General features: G+C 48.6%; 2 protein-coding genes across 6 annotated transcripts in view; both read left to right on the forward strand.

Moving 5' to 3' along the window:
• LOC128412035 (zinc finger protein 420-like) overlaps positions 1–14,116 on the forward strand; it is a 621,951-nt gene extending 607,835 nt beyond the window's left edge. For all 5 annotated transcript variants that reach the window (XM_053384848.1, XM_053384847.1, XM_053384849.1 and 2 more), the window contains one exon: positions 12,233–14,116. In XM_053384848.1, the coding sequence (XP_053240823.1) occupies positions 12,233–13,827 (1,595 nt within the window). In that variant the 3' untranslated portion in view covers positions 13,828–14,116. The remainder of the gene's footprint in view (positions 1–12,232) is intronic.
• LOC128412107 (zinc finger protein 213-like) lies at positions 1,063–3,549 on the forward strand. Its single transcript, XM_053384962.1, has 4 exons — positions 1,063–1,720; positions 1,917–1,998; positions 2,283–2,365; positions 3,261–3,549. The coding sequence occupies exons 1-4, from the start codon at positions 1,211–1,213 to the stop codon at positions 3,543–3,545; spliced, it is 960 nt and encodes a 319-aa protein (XP_053240937.1). The 5' UTR covers positions 1,063–1,210; the 3' UTR covers positions 3,546–3,549.
• Positions 14,117–15,289: the final 1,173 nt, after the last annotated feature.

Genomic DNA, 15,289 nt, shown 5'->3' on the forward strand with positions numbered 1-15,289 from the left:
TTGTTGCTTTGGTGTCTCTGCTGCAAGGGCTGCATCGCTGTCCCCCCCCCATCTGGTGAGTCTCTTCTCTCTCCCCCCAGAGGGTGCAGTGGGGGGGCGGTGGGGGGGTCCCTGGGCTGCAGCAGGGGAGGGGGCCTGGGGGGCCTGATCTGCTCCTGCAGGGGGGGACCCCAAGTCAGGGAGGAGAGGGTCCTGCCAGGGAGGGGCCAGGTCTGCCACGCTCTCCTTCCTGCAGATCACAGGATCCCAAACTCATTTGGCCTTTCAGAAAAAACTGACTCCCCTGAAATCTCCCTCCTTTAAAGAAAGGAGTCCCTGGGACTTTAACTCTGTGTGACGTCGCTCAGCCTCATTGCACAACGGAGGAAACATGGGCAAATGGTTTTCCAAAGCTGGACGAGGAGGTGGACTAGCCCCCCCCCCAAAGAAACACCCCACAGGGAGGGAGGAAGTTAAGGTGGGAGAGAAAGGCCAGGAATAAAGAGAGGGATCCCAGCCCAGAGTCTGGCTGCTGCATTGGGGACCAGTTTCCCAGTGTCTCCCAGGGCAGCTCCCCACGGAGGCCACGGCAGCCATCCCCTCGCACCCAGAGCAGGGCATCCCAGGACCACATCCTCTCTCTCCCAAAGGGATTGTTGCTGGCAAAGCAGCCGGAAATGGGCGCTGCTCCTCACTGAGCCTCCAGGGACCTTGGCATCAATGGCTGTGTGTGTGTTAAGCCATCTAAGAGAATAATATAATAAATTGCCCGCCTGAATTTCAAGTGAGACGTATTTGGCCCCGTCCACTTGGCTCTCTGGGGTTTTCCAGATACATACCTGGCCCTCAGAGCAAAGAAAAAGGGACCCCACCCAGGAGTCTGTCTTGAGAGGGGCAGAGAGTCCAAGTGCAAGAAAAAGAGACAGAAGCAGGGGGGTGGGGTGGGGGGAGCAACTCCTGAGGACCCCCACTAGAGCCAAGCATCCATTTATCATGAGATACAAATGACTCCTTTGTCATTCGGTTCTGACTTCATGAATTGACTGGGAGGCAGGTTGATTAATTTCCCAGAAATCCCTTCAGTTGCCTCCACATTTTGTATTGCTAGAAGGCTAGAGACTTATTTCTTCTCCTCTTCCTCCTTTTCTTTTCAAAAAGATAGCTCATGGTCTGAGATGCGGTGAAGTCCAGCCCATTTCCCCACCCGTCCTACAGATTCTGTAACAGAACAATGTATTTGCTTTGTTGGATTTGCTGCAGCTTCTCATTTAGATGGACAGAACTTGGCAGAAGACCAAAGGGTTACTTCCGATCTCTCAGAGGCTTCCTGAGAGCACAGATGGATGAGCAAGACTCAGCTGGCCCTGGAACAGGAAGAGGCCATGCCATCAAAACTGGGAGCAGTGGGGGATTCTGGGAAAACTCTGTGCAGAAGATCCTGGGTGAGGAGGACACCCTCCGCTCAGAGGTGCAGAGCCAGCAGTTGAGGCAGTTCTGCTGCCAGGAGGCCAAAGGACCCCGAGAGGTTTGCAGCCGACTCTACCACTTTTGCCATCAGTGGCTGAAGCCAGAAAGGCACACGAAAGCTGAGATGCTGGACCTGGTGATCTTGGAGCAGTTCCTGGCTGTCCTTCCCCCAGAAATGGAGAGCTGGGTGAGGGAATGCGGAGCGGAGACCAGTTCCCAGGCGGTGGCCCTGGCCGAAGGTTTCCTCCTGAGTCAGGCAGAGGAGAGAAAGCAGGTGAGAGAGACTTTCCTCTGGTTACTCCCAAGGGGCTCCAAACAGGACAGAGAACATCCCATAATGGTCTGCTGATGGCCCATCCTTTTTCTGGGAAGACATCCATGGAATGAGATCTCACACCCTTCAAGTCTTTGTCATTATCTTTCTAGTATTTCTCACCGTTCTCTGTTTTGAATCCTTGTTTCTTTCTCAGGGAAAGGATCTCTTTGCAGAAATGGACCTGGATTCCTGTGAGGCAGAGAGGCCTCCGTTGGACACCAGAGTGAGGCCGCTGGGTAAGGAGGAAGGTGGTTTTTCTCCGTTTGGTCTCATTCTGTTGGTTTTCCAACTCATCTGAGGGTTTTTTCATATTGTTTTGGGGATAGATGGTTGGGAACAAGGGTCCAGAGGAGGGGACATGTATTTCTGCATAAACAAACATATGAAATAGCCACAAATGTCTAAATGCTCTAAACAGGCAAGTCTTTCTCAAAGGCCCATCTGTAGTTAGAGATGCCCTGTTTCACATGTGAGAGAAGTAGGCACTCCTGGCATCCTGCTAACCTTTTTTCTCTTGCAGGTGGCAGAAGGATGCCGGCAAGACCTCCTGATCTGCCTTTTCATGGGGGCAGAAGGGAAGCAGCGGCTGTGGAACCAGATCAGGTCAGGGGAAGCTGCCTTTTGGGGACAGAGGCCGAGGGATGGAGCAATGTCATGGACTGGTTGGGCACAGAGGAGTGGTGGGAGGAAGCAGCCGGGGAACCAGGAAGGGAAGACGGCTCAGAGCCGAAGGAGTGAAGGTGGAGGAAGGATGAGCGGGTAGAGGGAGAAGAGGGAGAAGCCTGGGAAGAGGAGGTGTCAGAAGCTGAAGGGGAAACAGGGCTTAGTGAGCTGGGAGAGTCTGTGGCAGAATGCAGTGCAGAATCATAGGCAGAAGAGGAAGGAGGCGAGTGGGAGAGGAAGGTCGAGAGGCAGAGGTGAGTCAGGATAAGGAGGAACCACCGGTGGCTCCCTCTCCTTCTGCCAGAAGCCACCCTCCCTGCTTGTCTCTCAGAGCCAGGAGACGAAAATTGGCTTATTTTAATTAATCACTGAATGCTAAAATTGTTTTCTAAGCAGTGGACAAACGAGAACAAATAGTGGCCTCGATTCACCTAACCAGCCCCATCAGATGAAAAATGGGGCCTGCCCCCCATTCCTCCCCTTTCCCCTCTCCATGCCCCCCTGAACCCCTTCAGTTTGGCTCTAGGGCATTGGGAGGGAACCTTCCCAGAACAGCTCACGAGGAGAGGAGAAAGTGGATCCTTCCATTGGGGAAACTAGAATGTTTGGGTAGGCAGAATGACTTGGAAAACACAAGGTGGAGTACAACCTATTTGCACAAAGACAAATACCCATAATTAAAACACAGAATAAAATAAGCACCCATAAATAAAATGTGCGGCAAAGCAATCCTATTGAAACAACACTGCAATTAACAGGAAGGAAACAACAGAGCATTGTGTAGCAGATCATATTTCTGCTGTCTCAGAGGAGGACATTTCCCTTTTTCTGTTAGGGTCCAGTGTGCTTTGAAGATGTCGTTGTTCGTTTCACGGACGAGGAGTGGGCGTTGCTGGATCCTGACCAGAGAGCTCTGCATAAGGACGTCATGGAGGAGAATTGTGGGATCATGTCCTCTCTTGGTAAGGCTCCCTGTGGGATCGTCATATCTGCCTGGAAATTCAAAAAATACGTCTATGGACCAACCTCATATATTTTCACAGAGCTCAACAGCGCCCCCTATAACACCTGGGAACCTAACACCCCCACAATAAAAAGTAACTTACAGTTTTTTCTTTGAACAATCTTCTTCAAAATATTGCTTTTTCTACCACGATTGGGCTGGTGTGAACTTCCCAGGCCATCTTCAGTGTCAGCTTCAAACTTCAAGTATACTGGACCAAGGCTGTTTAGGGCTTTAAAGGTCAGCACCAACACTTTGAATTGTGCTCAGAAACGTACTGGGAGCCAATGCAGATCTCTCAGAACAGGTGTTATGTGGTCCCGGTGGCCACTCTCAGTCACCAGTCTAGCTGCCGCATTCTGGATTAATTGCAGTTTCCGGGTCACCTTCAAAGGTAGCCCCACGTAGAGCGCATTGCAGTAGTCCAAGAGTGAGATAACTAGAGCATGCATCACTCTGGTGAGACAGTTCACGGGCAGGTAGGGTCTTAGCCTGCGTACCAGGTGGAGCTGGTAGACAGCTGCCCTGGACACAGAGTTAACCTGCGCCTCCATGGACAGCTGTGAGTCCAAAATGACTCTCAGGCTGCGCACCTGGTCCTTCAGGGGCACAGTTACCCCATTCAAGACCAGGGAATCCCCCACACCCACCCGCTCCCTGTTGCCCAAAAACAGTACTTCTGTCTTGTCAGAATTCAACCTCAATCTGTTAGCCGCCATCCATCCTCCAACCGCCTCCAGGCACTCACACAGGACCTTCACCGCCTTCACTGGTTCTGATTTAAAGGAGAGGTAGAGCTGGGTGTCATCTGCATACTGATGAACACCCAGTCCAAACCCCCTGATGATCTCTCCCAGTGGCTTCATATAGATATTAAAAAGCATGGGGGAGAGGACGGAACCCTGAGGCACCCCACAAGTGAGAGCCCAGGGGTCTAAACACTCATCCCCCACCACCACTTTCTGGACACGGCCCAGGAGGAAGGAGTGGAACCACTGTATGACAGTGCCCCCAGCTCCCAGCCCCTCTAGACGGTCCAGAAGGATGTTATGGTCGATGGTGTCAAAGGCCGCTGAGAGATCCAGCAGAACTAGGAAACAGCTCTCACCTTTGTCCCTAGCCCGCCGGAGATCATCAACCAGCGCGACCAAGGCAGTTTCAGTCCCATGGTGAGGCCTGAATCCCGATTAGAAGGGATCCAAATGGTCTGCTTCCTCCAGGTGTGCCTGGAGTTGTTCGGCAACCACCCGCTCAATCACCTTGCCCAAGAATGGTAAATTTCAGACTGGGCAATAGTTGGCCAAATTGACTGGATCTAAAGATGTTTTTTTAAGAAGCGGTTTAATGACCGCCTTTTTCAGTGGGTCTGGGAAGGCTCCCTCACAGAGGGAAGCATTCACCACCCTGCAGAGCCCATCGCCCAGCCCTTCCCGACTAGCTTTTATAAGCCAGGATGGGCAAGGATCAAGGAGACAGGTGGTCGGTTTCACTTGTCCAAGCAGCCTGTCCACATCCTCGGAGGTAACACATTGGAATTGATTCCATGTAACAGGACCAGACAGAACTCTAGCACTCTCCCGCCCTGGCCCTGCTCCCACGGTGGAGTCTACCTCCTTCTGAATCTGAGCGACTTTATCTGCAAAAAACTTTGCAAAAGCATTGCAGGAGATCTTGGGGTCCCTACCAGGCCCCGGTGGTACAGGTGGTTCTGATAGATTCCGAACCACCTGAAAAAGTCTCCTGCTGCTGTTTTCTGCAGGTGCAATGGAGGCGGCGAAGAAAACCCTCTTCGCCGTAGCCATTGCCACTTGGTAGGCTCGACGTTGAGCTCTAACCCGTGTCCGGTCTGATTCAGAATGAGTTTTCTGCCACCGGCGCTCTAGCCGTCTCAATGATTGTTTCATCACCCTCAGCTCCGGGGAAAACCACGGGGCTGTCCGGGCTCCATGCAATCGGAGAGGGCGCTTCGGAGCCAAACAGTCAATAGCCCTGGTTAACTCCGCATTCAGCGTGCCACCAGGGAATCAGCTGGAAGGCCATCAACTTGGGATAAAACATCCCCTACCACTCTCTGGAAGCCAATTGGATCCATTCAGTAGCGGGGGCGGACCATCCGAATCGGTCCCACCTCCCTGCAGAGGGGAAGGGTTGCGGAGAAGTCCAGTTGCACCAGGAAGTGATCTGACCATGGCACTTCTTTTGTTTCGCTTTTAGTTAGTGTCAGATCACCAACATCCGTAGAGGTAAACACCAATTCTAAGGCATGTCCGCCGCTATGAGCTGGGCCAAACTTATTCAGAGACAGCCCCATGGAGGCCATGCTTTCCACGAAATCCCGAGCGGCCCCTTGTAAGGTCGTGTTGGCATGGATGTTAAAATCCCCCAGGGCAACCAAGCTAGGTGTCTCCAGGAGCATATCCGCCACAACCTGAAGCAGCTCGGGCCGGGAATCCTTGGTGCAGCGGGGAGGTCGGTACACCAGTAGGAATCCTGTACTGCCCCTATTGCCCAACTTCCAGAACATGCACTCAGAAAACTGGGTCTTCCCAATAGGACGCCTGGTGCAGACTAATGACTTCCTAAAACTCACTGCAACCCCCCCTCCCCGCCCACATGACCTGGGTTGCTGTGCGTAAGAGAAACCTGGTGGGCAAGCAGTGGCAAGGACAGGCCCATCTGCTTCATCCAACCAGGTCTCTGTCACACATGCCAGGTCAAATCCTCCACCCACAATCAGGTCGTGGATGGCAGAGGTTTTATTCATCATTGACCTGGCATTGCACAGCAAGACTTTCAGGTCATGTGGGTTTCCCTTTCTGATTCCCTGGAGGCAGGGATAGTCCTCAAACAACGACTAACCCTGCCTCCTCAGTAATGACATGGTCTGGTCTTAGCATAACTCCTCCACCTGCCTGTGATCACTGAGATCGGGTGTCCCAATACATCCCCCCTGTGGAACCTGCCCCAGCCAATCTATTGGCTGAGGCCCACTCCCAGGCAGCCCTGACCGTTCCCCTTAAAAAGCAAAATACAAACTATATAATAATTTAACATGCTGTGGCGGTGAGTACAGGCCCCGCCCCCTAGGCCGGATGGAGTTGGCAGGAGAGGGAGCGGTCTTCCCAGCACTCACACAAGCAGCAGCAGCAGCAGCAGCAGCCGTGTCCCGGAGGCCTCTCTCAGGCCTCTTATGCTGTGGCGGTGAGTGCAGGCCCCGCCCCCTAGGCCAGATGGAGTTGGCAGGAGAGGGAGCGGTCCTCCCCGCACTCCTGCGAGCAGCAGCAGCAGCAGCCGTGTCCCGGAGGCCTCTCTCAGGCCTCTTATGCTGTGGCGGTGAGTGCAGGCCCCGCCCCCTAGGCCAGCACTCACGCAAGCAGCAACAGCAGCAGTCATGATGATGATGATGATGATGATGATGATACAGTGGTACCTTGGTTTACAAACTTAATCTTTTCCAGAAGAGGACTGTTCTTAAATCAAGGTACCACTGTAGTAATAGTAATAATTTTTATTTCTACCTTGCCCATCTGGCTGGGTTGCCCCAGCTACTCTGGGCGGCTTCCAACACTCATATAATCATGAAACATAAATAATAATAATCTGATCCCATATATAAAGAACATTAACTTTAAAATGAACAACTTCTACTAGTGGCCAAAATTGTGGAAACCTTTGTGAAAAGTGTATTTCTGAGGTTTGGTAGCTCATAACACCACTTTTGTGTGGAGTAATACCATAAAATTATATAGCAATGGAAAGATAATTTAATGAAGAATGTAATGCGATGACTTTTATGAAGGAGTATTTATTAGAACAGCAGTCATAAAGAAAAAACGTGAAACCTTTGGTAACCATTGGTAACCTTTAGCTTTAATTACGGCCTTACAACGCCTTCACTTGAAGTGAACCAAGTCTTTAGTTCTGCAGCTGTAATAATGGGAAACCAAGACTGAATTATTGCCTCTGTTAATTGAGCTTTATTGCTGGGTTGCTTCTATAATAATAATAATAATAATAATAATAATAATAATAATTATTATTATTATTTATTATTTGTACCCCGCCCATCTGGCTGGGCTTCCCCAGCCACTCTGGGTGGCTTCCAAAAAAATATTAAAATCCTCTAATACATCAAACATGTATAACAAGTTTCTTTAGTCAGCTCCATAGATTTCTGATTGGGTTGAAGTGTGGGCTATTCCCAGGCCATTCCAAAGCACCTTTTGCACACAGCAGCAACATGACATGGAGCTGAATCCTGTTGAAATAGAATATATTTCAAGCATATATATTTCAAGCATATGAAGCATATGTATAAATGCTTCAGTATCTGGGAAAAGATCACCTGCGGAACACTTCAGTTTGGGCTCAAGTATTTCGTTTATGCATTTTTCCGCATTTATATTCCCATTAATGACGCAAATTCTTCCCACACCTTTTGCTGCCATGCAACCCCAGATCATCACACTGTCTGGGTGTTTCACAGTCGGTGTAATGCAAGTAGGATGTAAATCTTCTCTGATTCTTCTCCTCGCATATTTCATGCCATCACTACCAAGCAAGGAGATTTGGGTTTCATCGCTCCAAATAACACTGTCCCATTGTTCCGCTGTACAGTTAACATGGGTTTCATCTTTTCAACCTTTGTTGGAGAGATAACAATGGCTTTTTCCTTAGAATTCTACCATTTAGACCAGACTTGCACTCAACTTCCCATTACATTGCATTGTATAGTCTTGTATACACCCAGATGATTTTCTTCTGTCATGTAGGCACAGTCTCTCCATTCTTCAATCGCCAGCTTTGGTTTAGTTTTTCCCAATTTTTCATCTAATTTCTTCATAACTGTAGCCTTGTTCACTTAATAGTACAATTTTACATCACTTTCTGGGTGACCAGTCAACTCTTTGTGCCATTTCTTTAATTTGATTATGTTTTTCAACCTCACTAAATGACCAACTTGATAGCAATCACATAAGACACTGACAAAAGTCAACCTAAGCAAGTTGTGCTTCTTTTTTCTGGTTATTTGGCTATAAGGTTTGATAGAATATGAACAAACTTTGTTTGATTGCATTGTTGATTGCATTCTTGATCAAATTATCTTTCCATTGATATATAAATTTATAATATTACTCCAAAAGAAGAACTACACTTTCCCCCCAAAAGTCTTCCACAATTTTGACCACTACTTTATGTTAGGAGAGGCTCAGAACTTACAGGGTTAAGAGTTCTGAGTGATGACGCCTCACATTCTGAGGGCGGGTTTAGAACACTGAAGGGAGGGTTTTACTGCGTCTCTCAGTGTGCGTGTTTGCTCCGTGGAGAGCAGCAGCAAGATGTGCGCTCTGTCGCCAGGCAGGAGATTTATAGCTGTTGTGTTTTGCTAAGGAATAAAGACTTTAAAGATAAGGAGACTGCTGCGTCCAGCCTGAATTATTGCCTTCACACGAAGAACGTTTCCTGCTTCTGTTCCGCTGTGTTTATGCTCTGCTGAGTCAAAGGTCCCAGGGGGGAAGACCAGAGCCACGCAGGAAGTGTGCCGGACCCCCCGGACGCCATTGGCCTCCAAAGGTTATGGGAGATCAGCAATAAAGATAAGCAACGTCCGTGTGTGAATGACTGCAGGCAAAGAGGCTGAGGAGCAGCCAAAGGCCAGCTAAGGAGTAGCTGGAGCTGGGATCTGCCGGACCGGGAGGTGCTACTGTACAGTAAGTAGGCCGGGCCCCGGGGGAGAGATGGCAGACAGCCAGAAGTCGTCAATCCCTTTTGATAAGGTGGACGGGAGCAGGCCCTGGGCCGGGAGAAGGCAGGCACTGAAGAAAGCAGTGGGAGCCAGGCCAGAGGGGGCTGAGAATTGCTCTGAGGAAGCACCAAGCCCAGGAGGGGCTGAGAGCTACTCAAAGGAGGCACCAAGCCCAGGAGGGGCTGAGGGACGCCCAAGAAGCCCAGAGGGGGCTGGAAGCCCAGAGGGGGCTGGGACTGTGTTGGAGGGCTGCCGGAATGCCCCTACGTATGAGCTGCGTGCTGGAGAACAGCTGAGAGAAGAGAAGAGAGTTGCACCCAAGAGTGGAAGTGCAGGCCATTCCAAGGGTCTTGAGAGTGCCCAGGCTGTTTGGCAGAAGCTGGAGGGGGTTTGCAGAGAAACCACAGCAGAAGCCAAAAGCCATTTCCCCAACAGCAGTGCTGCTGGAAAGGTTGGGGGGGCAGAGAAGACCAAAGGCAAGTTTGCAAAGTTTTCCACTCGGCGATGTTTTGTTTGTGCTTCGGCTGACCATCTGCGTCGCAGCTGCCCACAGAAAGCAAGGGAGACAGGGCAGGATGTTTCCAAGGTCGCTTCCCATGGGAACCAGCCGGGTTTCCATGGCAACTGGGCCTGCAGAGTGGGCAGGCGTGGGAAAGCTTATCAGCTGACTGCGTTGATGGCTGTTTTGGAGAACACCTGCAGCGAGAGCCCCAAGGTCGGGGGCAGCAGGAAGTCAGTTGCTAAGGCAACAAAGAAGGACAACTCCGGAGGGGGGAGAGTCCTACGTTGGGTTGTTGACTCGGCTGCGAATGGCCATCTGGTCACAGCGCCACCTGATGGACAAATGTGGAACTGCAAGGCTGTTTCAACTGAGAAAACAGTTAAATTTGCTACAGGTTCACAGGGACGTGTAACCCATGTTGCTAACATGTTTATCTCTTTCTTACAGGCTGAATTGAAGGTTTATTTCATGCCTGAGATAAAACATTGCCTGTTGTCTGTACCGTGCCTTTTACAGGAGGGATATTCAGTGAGTTTTGGAAAAAATGTTTGCACAATTTCCAGAGATGGGAAGAAGCTCATAAGTGTTGAAAAAGATCAAAACAACCTCTTTATTCTGGAAACACCTCTGGAGGGTGAGGGGAATACTGGGAAAGCCACTGATCACACTCATGTGTCGTGTGCTTGCGTGTGGCACAAGAGAATGTCACATGGGTCCTGTGAGGACGTTCAGATGTTATCAGAGTGCACCAAAGGTTGCAAGGTGAAAGAATGTGGTCAACCTTTGAATTGCAAAGCTTGCAGGAAAGCCAGAAACAAGGGATTTAATCATCCCAGGGTGGAGAGAGTAACCACAAAGCCTTTTGAGCTTGTGCATGCAGACCTTTCTGATATGCCACAGCCAAGTCTGGGCAAGGCCAAATGGCTGGCGGTGCTGACAGATGATTATACGCGGAACGCATGGGCTTTCACGCTGAAAACTAAGGAGGAGGCAACACAACTGATCAAAGATTGGGTTGCAGAGGTGGAACTAAGGTTCTCCACCAAGGTGCAGGGGTTCAAATGTGACCGAGGTTCAGAGGTCACTGGGTCTGCTCTAAAGGGTTTCTTTCGCCAGAGGGGGATACGTCACAAGGTGACTTCTCCTCAGGACAGTGGCGTGGCAGAGCTTAGGAGTAAAGCTCTGGTTCGAGCATCAGAGATCCTACTGGATGACTCTGGTTTGCCTCAAAGTTTTTGGGGGGAGGCGGTAAAGACAGCCAAATTCACGATGAACAGGTGCTATAATGCAGTGGTAGGTGACACCCCGTATTTCCTGCTTCATCGGCAGAAGCCGCTTGTGCATTTCTTTCGCACTTTTGGTAGCAGAGCCATGGTGCCTGTACCAAAGTTTCTGCAGCAGGAGGGTGGCCCAAGGTACCAGGAAATGATCTTCTGTGGATATGAGCCTGCGACAAAAGGGTGGAGATTCGCATATCCAGAAGGTGATCAGACCAAGCTTCTGGTCAGTAAACAGGCTGAGTTCTTTGAGCAGGATGGTTGGGCAAGGCGCAAAGCGCGCTCTGACGTTCACTCAGATTGTCTGTCTGACTCTGAGGAGGAAGGAGAGCCAGAGCCTGAACCTGCTGGTGGAGACCAGGTCCCTGAACAGAGTAGGGCGTTTCCACAGGTTGTTAAAGGAGTGTCCAAGAGTGAGCCCTCATCTCCTGTGCGCATAATGGAGAAAGCTCACAGACGTGTCAAGTCAGAGGGGGAGTCTTCTGATGAGGAAGACGCACATGCTGGCCCCAGTGGGTCAAAAGGAGCACCCCAGTTTGTGCCCAGGCGGTCATCGCGGGCTACAAAGGGAATTCCACCTGAGAGGTTTCAGGTCACAAATGCGTGGGTTGGTTTCGCACAGTGCGAACCTAAGGTTTGTGAGGTTCAACAGGTGCCTAACAACGATGCCAGGAAGGGGCGGAAGGCAATGGGAAAAGTGTTGAACACTCAGAAGTCCTCTCAGAACGTGATTCGAGAGGGGGTGTTAGGAGAGGCTCAGAACTTACAGGGTTAAGAGTTCTGAGTGATGACGCCTCACATTCTGAGGGCGGGTTTAGAACACTGAAGGGAGGGTTTTACTGCGTCTCTCAGTGTGCGTGTTTGCTCCGTGGAGAGCAGCAGCAAGATGTGCGCTCTGTCGCCAGGCAGGAGATTTATAGCTGTTGTGTTTTGCTAAGGAATAAAGACTTTAAAGATAAGGAGACTGCTGCGTCCAGCCTGAATTATTGCCTTTACACGAAGAACGTTTCCTGCTTCTGTTCCGCTGTGTTTACGCTCTGCTGAGTCAAAGGTCCCAGGGGGGAAGACCAGAGCCACGCAGGAAGTGTGCCGGACCCCCCGGACGCCATTGGCCTCCAAACTTTATATCAAACAAAGCAACATTCAACAACACATAAGAATCTCATAATAAATATGTTGGTTAATGACAAACAATACAGGTAATGAACACACACCCAACTCCCTTCAATACTTCTCCATTTGTTCCTGAGGCTCTAATCCCTTTTTGTCTCCAATGCAGATTGTGATGAAACGGAAATCGAGAACAAAGGTGAACACGACAAAATCCCCAGAGAGGAGAAGCCACGCAAAAATTTGGAGTGTGGAGAAAGCTGTAGTCAGAGCTCCCATTCCACTTGCCATCAACAAAATATCATTGAAAAGACACTCTATCAGTGCATGGAATGTGGAAAGAGGTTCAGGAAGAGCTCCATTCTCACTTACCATCAAAGAATTCATACAGGGGAGAAACCCTATCAGTGTGTGGAATGTGGAAAGAGCTTCAGGCAGAGAGTCAGTCTCACTTCCCATCAAATAATTCATACAGGGGAGAAACCCTATCAGTGTGTGAAATGTGGAAAGAGCTTCACATGTAGCTCCTCTCTCACTTCCCATGACAGAATTCATACAGGGGAGAAACCCTATCAGTGTGTGGAATGTGGAAAGAGCTTCAGGAAAAGCTCCTCTCTCACTTCCCATCACAAAATTCATACAGGGGAGAAACCCTATCAGTGTGTGGAATGTGGAAAGAGCTTCAGGAAAAGCTCCTCTCTCACTTCCCATCACACAATTCATACAGGGGAGAAACCCTATCAGTGTGTGGAATGTGGTAAGAGCTTCAGGAAAAGCTCCTCTCTCACTTCCCATCAAAAAATTCATACAGGGGAGCAACCGTATCAGTGCATGGAATGTGGAAAGAGGTTCAGGAAGAGCTCCATTCTCACTTACCATCAAAGAATTCATACAGGGGAGAAACCATATCAGTGTGTGGAATGTGGAAAGAGCTTCACTCACAGCTCCAATCTCACTTCCCATCAAAGAATTCATACAGGGGAGAAACCCTATCAGTGTGTGGAATGTGGAAAGAGTTTCAGGCAGAGAGTCAGTCTCACTTCCCATCAAATAATTCATACAGGGGAGAAACCCTATCAGTGTGTGAAATGTGGAAAGAGCTTCACATGTAGCTCCTCTCTCACTTCTCATCACAGAATTCATACAGGGGAGAAACCCTATCAGTGTGTGGAATGTGGAAAGAGCTTCAGGAAGAGCTCCTCTCTCACTTCCCATCAAAGAATTCATACAGGGGAGAAACCCTATCAGTGTGTGGAATGTGGAAAGAGCTTCACTGATAGTTCCAAACTCACTTTCCATCACAGAATTCATACAGGGGAGAAACCCTATCAGTGTGTGGAATGTGGAAAGAGCTTCAGGAACAGTGCCCATCTCACTTCCCATCACAGAATTCATACAGGGGAGAAACCCTATCAGTGTGTGGAATGTGGAAAGAGCTTCAGGAAGAGCTCCCATCTCACTTCCCATCAAAAAATTCATACAGGAGAGAAACCCTATCAGTGTGTGGAATGTGGAAAGAGCTTCCGTCAGCGCTCCGCTCTCACTTCCCATCACAGAATTCATACAGGGGAGAAACCCTATCAGTGTGTGGAATGTGGAAAGAGCTTCACTCATAACTCCCATCTCATTTCCCATCAAAGAACTCATACAGGGGAGAAACCCTATCAGTGTGTGGAATGTGGAAAGAGCTTCACTGTTAGCTCTAAACTCACTTCCCATCAAAGAATCCATACAAAGGTCGGAAAAACCAGTATACAGCTTTAGGAGCCAGGCAAATCCACGGCTTTTTAACCGGGCCTTTTTCTTATTGACATCTAATACTATTTTAACATGTGATGCTTTGTGTTATTATGTTGTGTTTTTATGTTCTAAGCATTCTGAGACGTGTGGGTGTAGGGAATACGGCCAACTCCTAAATGCCAAGGGGTCTTTGTCCCCCCTATTAAATATTGGAGGAGGCCACCCCCCAGGTTTTCTTTGTGTGTTTTTTCAAATGCAACCTTTTCTTCTTCCACTACTTGCCATACAATTTCGCTTTCAATTTGCCCTTTTAATAAATGACGCAGGAATTCGCAGACTTTTGGGATTTGACTTTGGAACAGGATGAATTTAAAATCGTGACTGCCTTTAGACTTAGAAGAGGAGGGAAGAAAGAGAAGAATAGAATAAGAGACTGTTTGATTACCCTCCGAACTAAAAAAGAGAGAGATAAAATTTTGGGTTGGCATTATCAGAATCCTTTGGAAGTACTACAGTCAAGAGTGGAGATTTTTAAAGACATCCCGAAATACCTTTTGGATCTTAGGTCCAATTACAGTGATTTGGTTGCCCTGCTGAGAAAGAACAAAATTAACCTTAGGTGGGAATTTCCCCAAGGCCTATCCTTCAGTTTCAAAGGAAGGAAAATAAAAATAAAATCAGTAGAAGATAAAGCTAATTTTTTGAATAATTACGAAGAAGATCTGCAGAAGGGGTCTGGAAAAGAGTCAAGAGCATCGGACAGAAGATCACCTGATAGAGAACCAGAACAAAAAGCATTGGACAGAAGATCACCAAAAAAAGGAATACTTGACATAGCCAAACTACCCTTCGGACTGGACAATCCAGTGATATCAACAGAAGAAGAGCAAGCATTGGGTGTAGTTGGAGGAAAATCAGAGTAATCACACGGCATTGCAAATATTAAGTTGGAATATTAATGGACTGAATTCCCCCGAAAAAAGGCGCAGAGTCTTTCATTTATTGAAAAAGGAACAATTGGACTTGATTTGTCTACAAGAAACACATGTGACAAGGCTACATAGGAAAATACTGAGTAATAAAAGATTGGGCCATGAATTTATTTCATCAGAAAAAGTTAAAAAAAGAGGAGTAGTACTTTATGCAAAGGAGAGCCTATCACCGAAACTTATATTTAAAGATGATCAAGGAAGATTTGTTGCAATTGAAATCCAATCACAAGGAGATAAATTTTTTATAGTAGGCATCTATGCACCAAATGAGGGGAAATCGGAATTTTTAAAGAAGTTACATGAGACTCTGTTGGATTAGAATCATAGAATCATAGAGTTGGAAGAGACCACAAGGGCCATCGAGTCCAACCCCCTGCCAAGCAGGAAACACCATCAGAGCACTCCTGACATATGGTTGTCAAGCCTCTGCTTAAAGACCTCCAAAGAAGGAGACTCCACCACACTCCTGGGCAGCAAATTCCACTGTCAAACAG

The sequence above is a fragment of the Podarcis raffonei genome, chromosome 4 (assembly GCF_027172205.1).
Source record: "Podarcis raffonei isolate rPodRaf1 chromosome 4, rPodRaf1.pri, whole genome shotgun sequence".
NCBI lineage: Eukaryota > Metazoa > Chordata > Lepidosauria > Squamata > Lacertidae > Podarcis > Podarcis raffonei.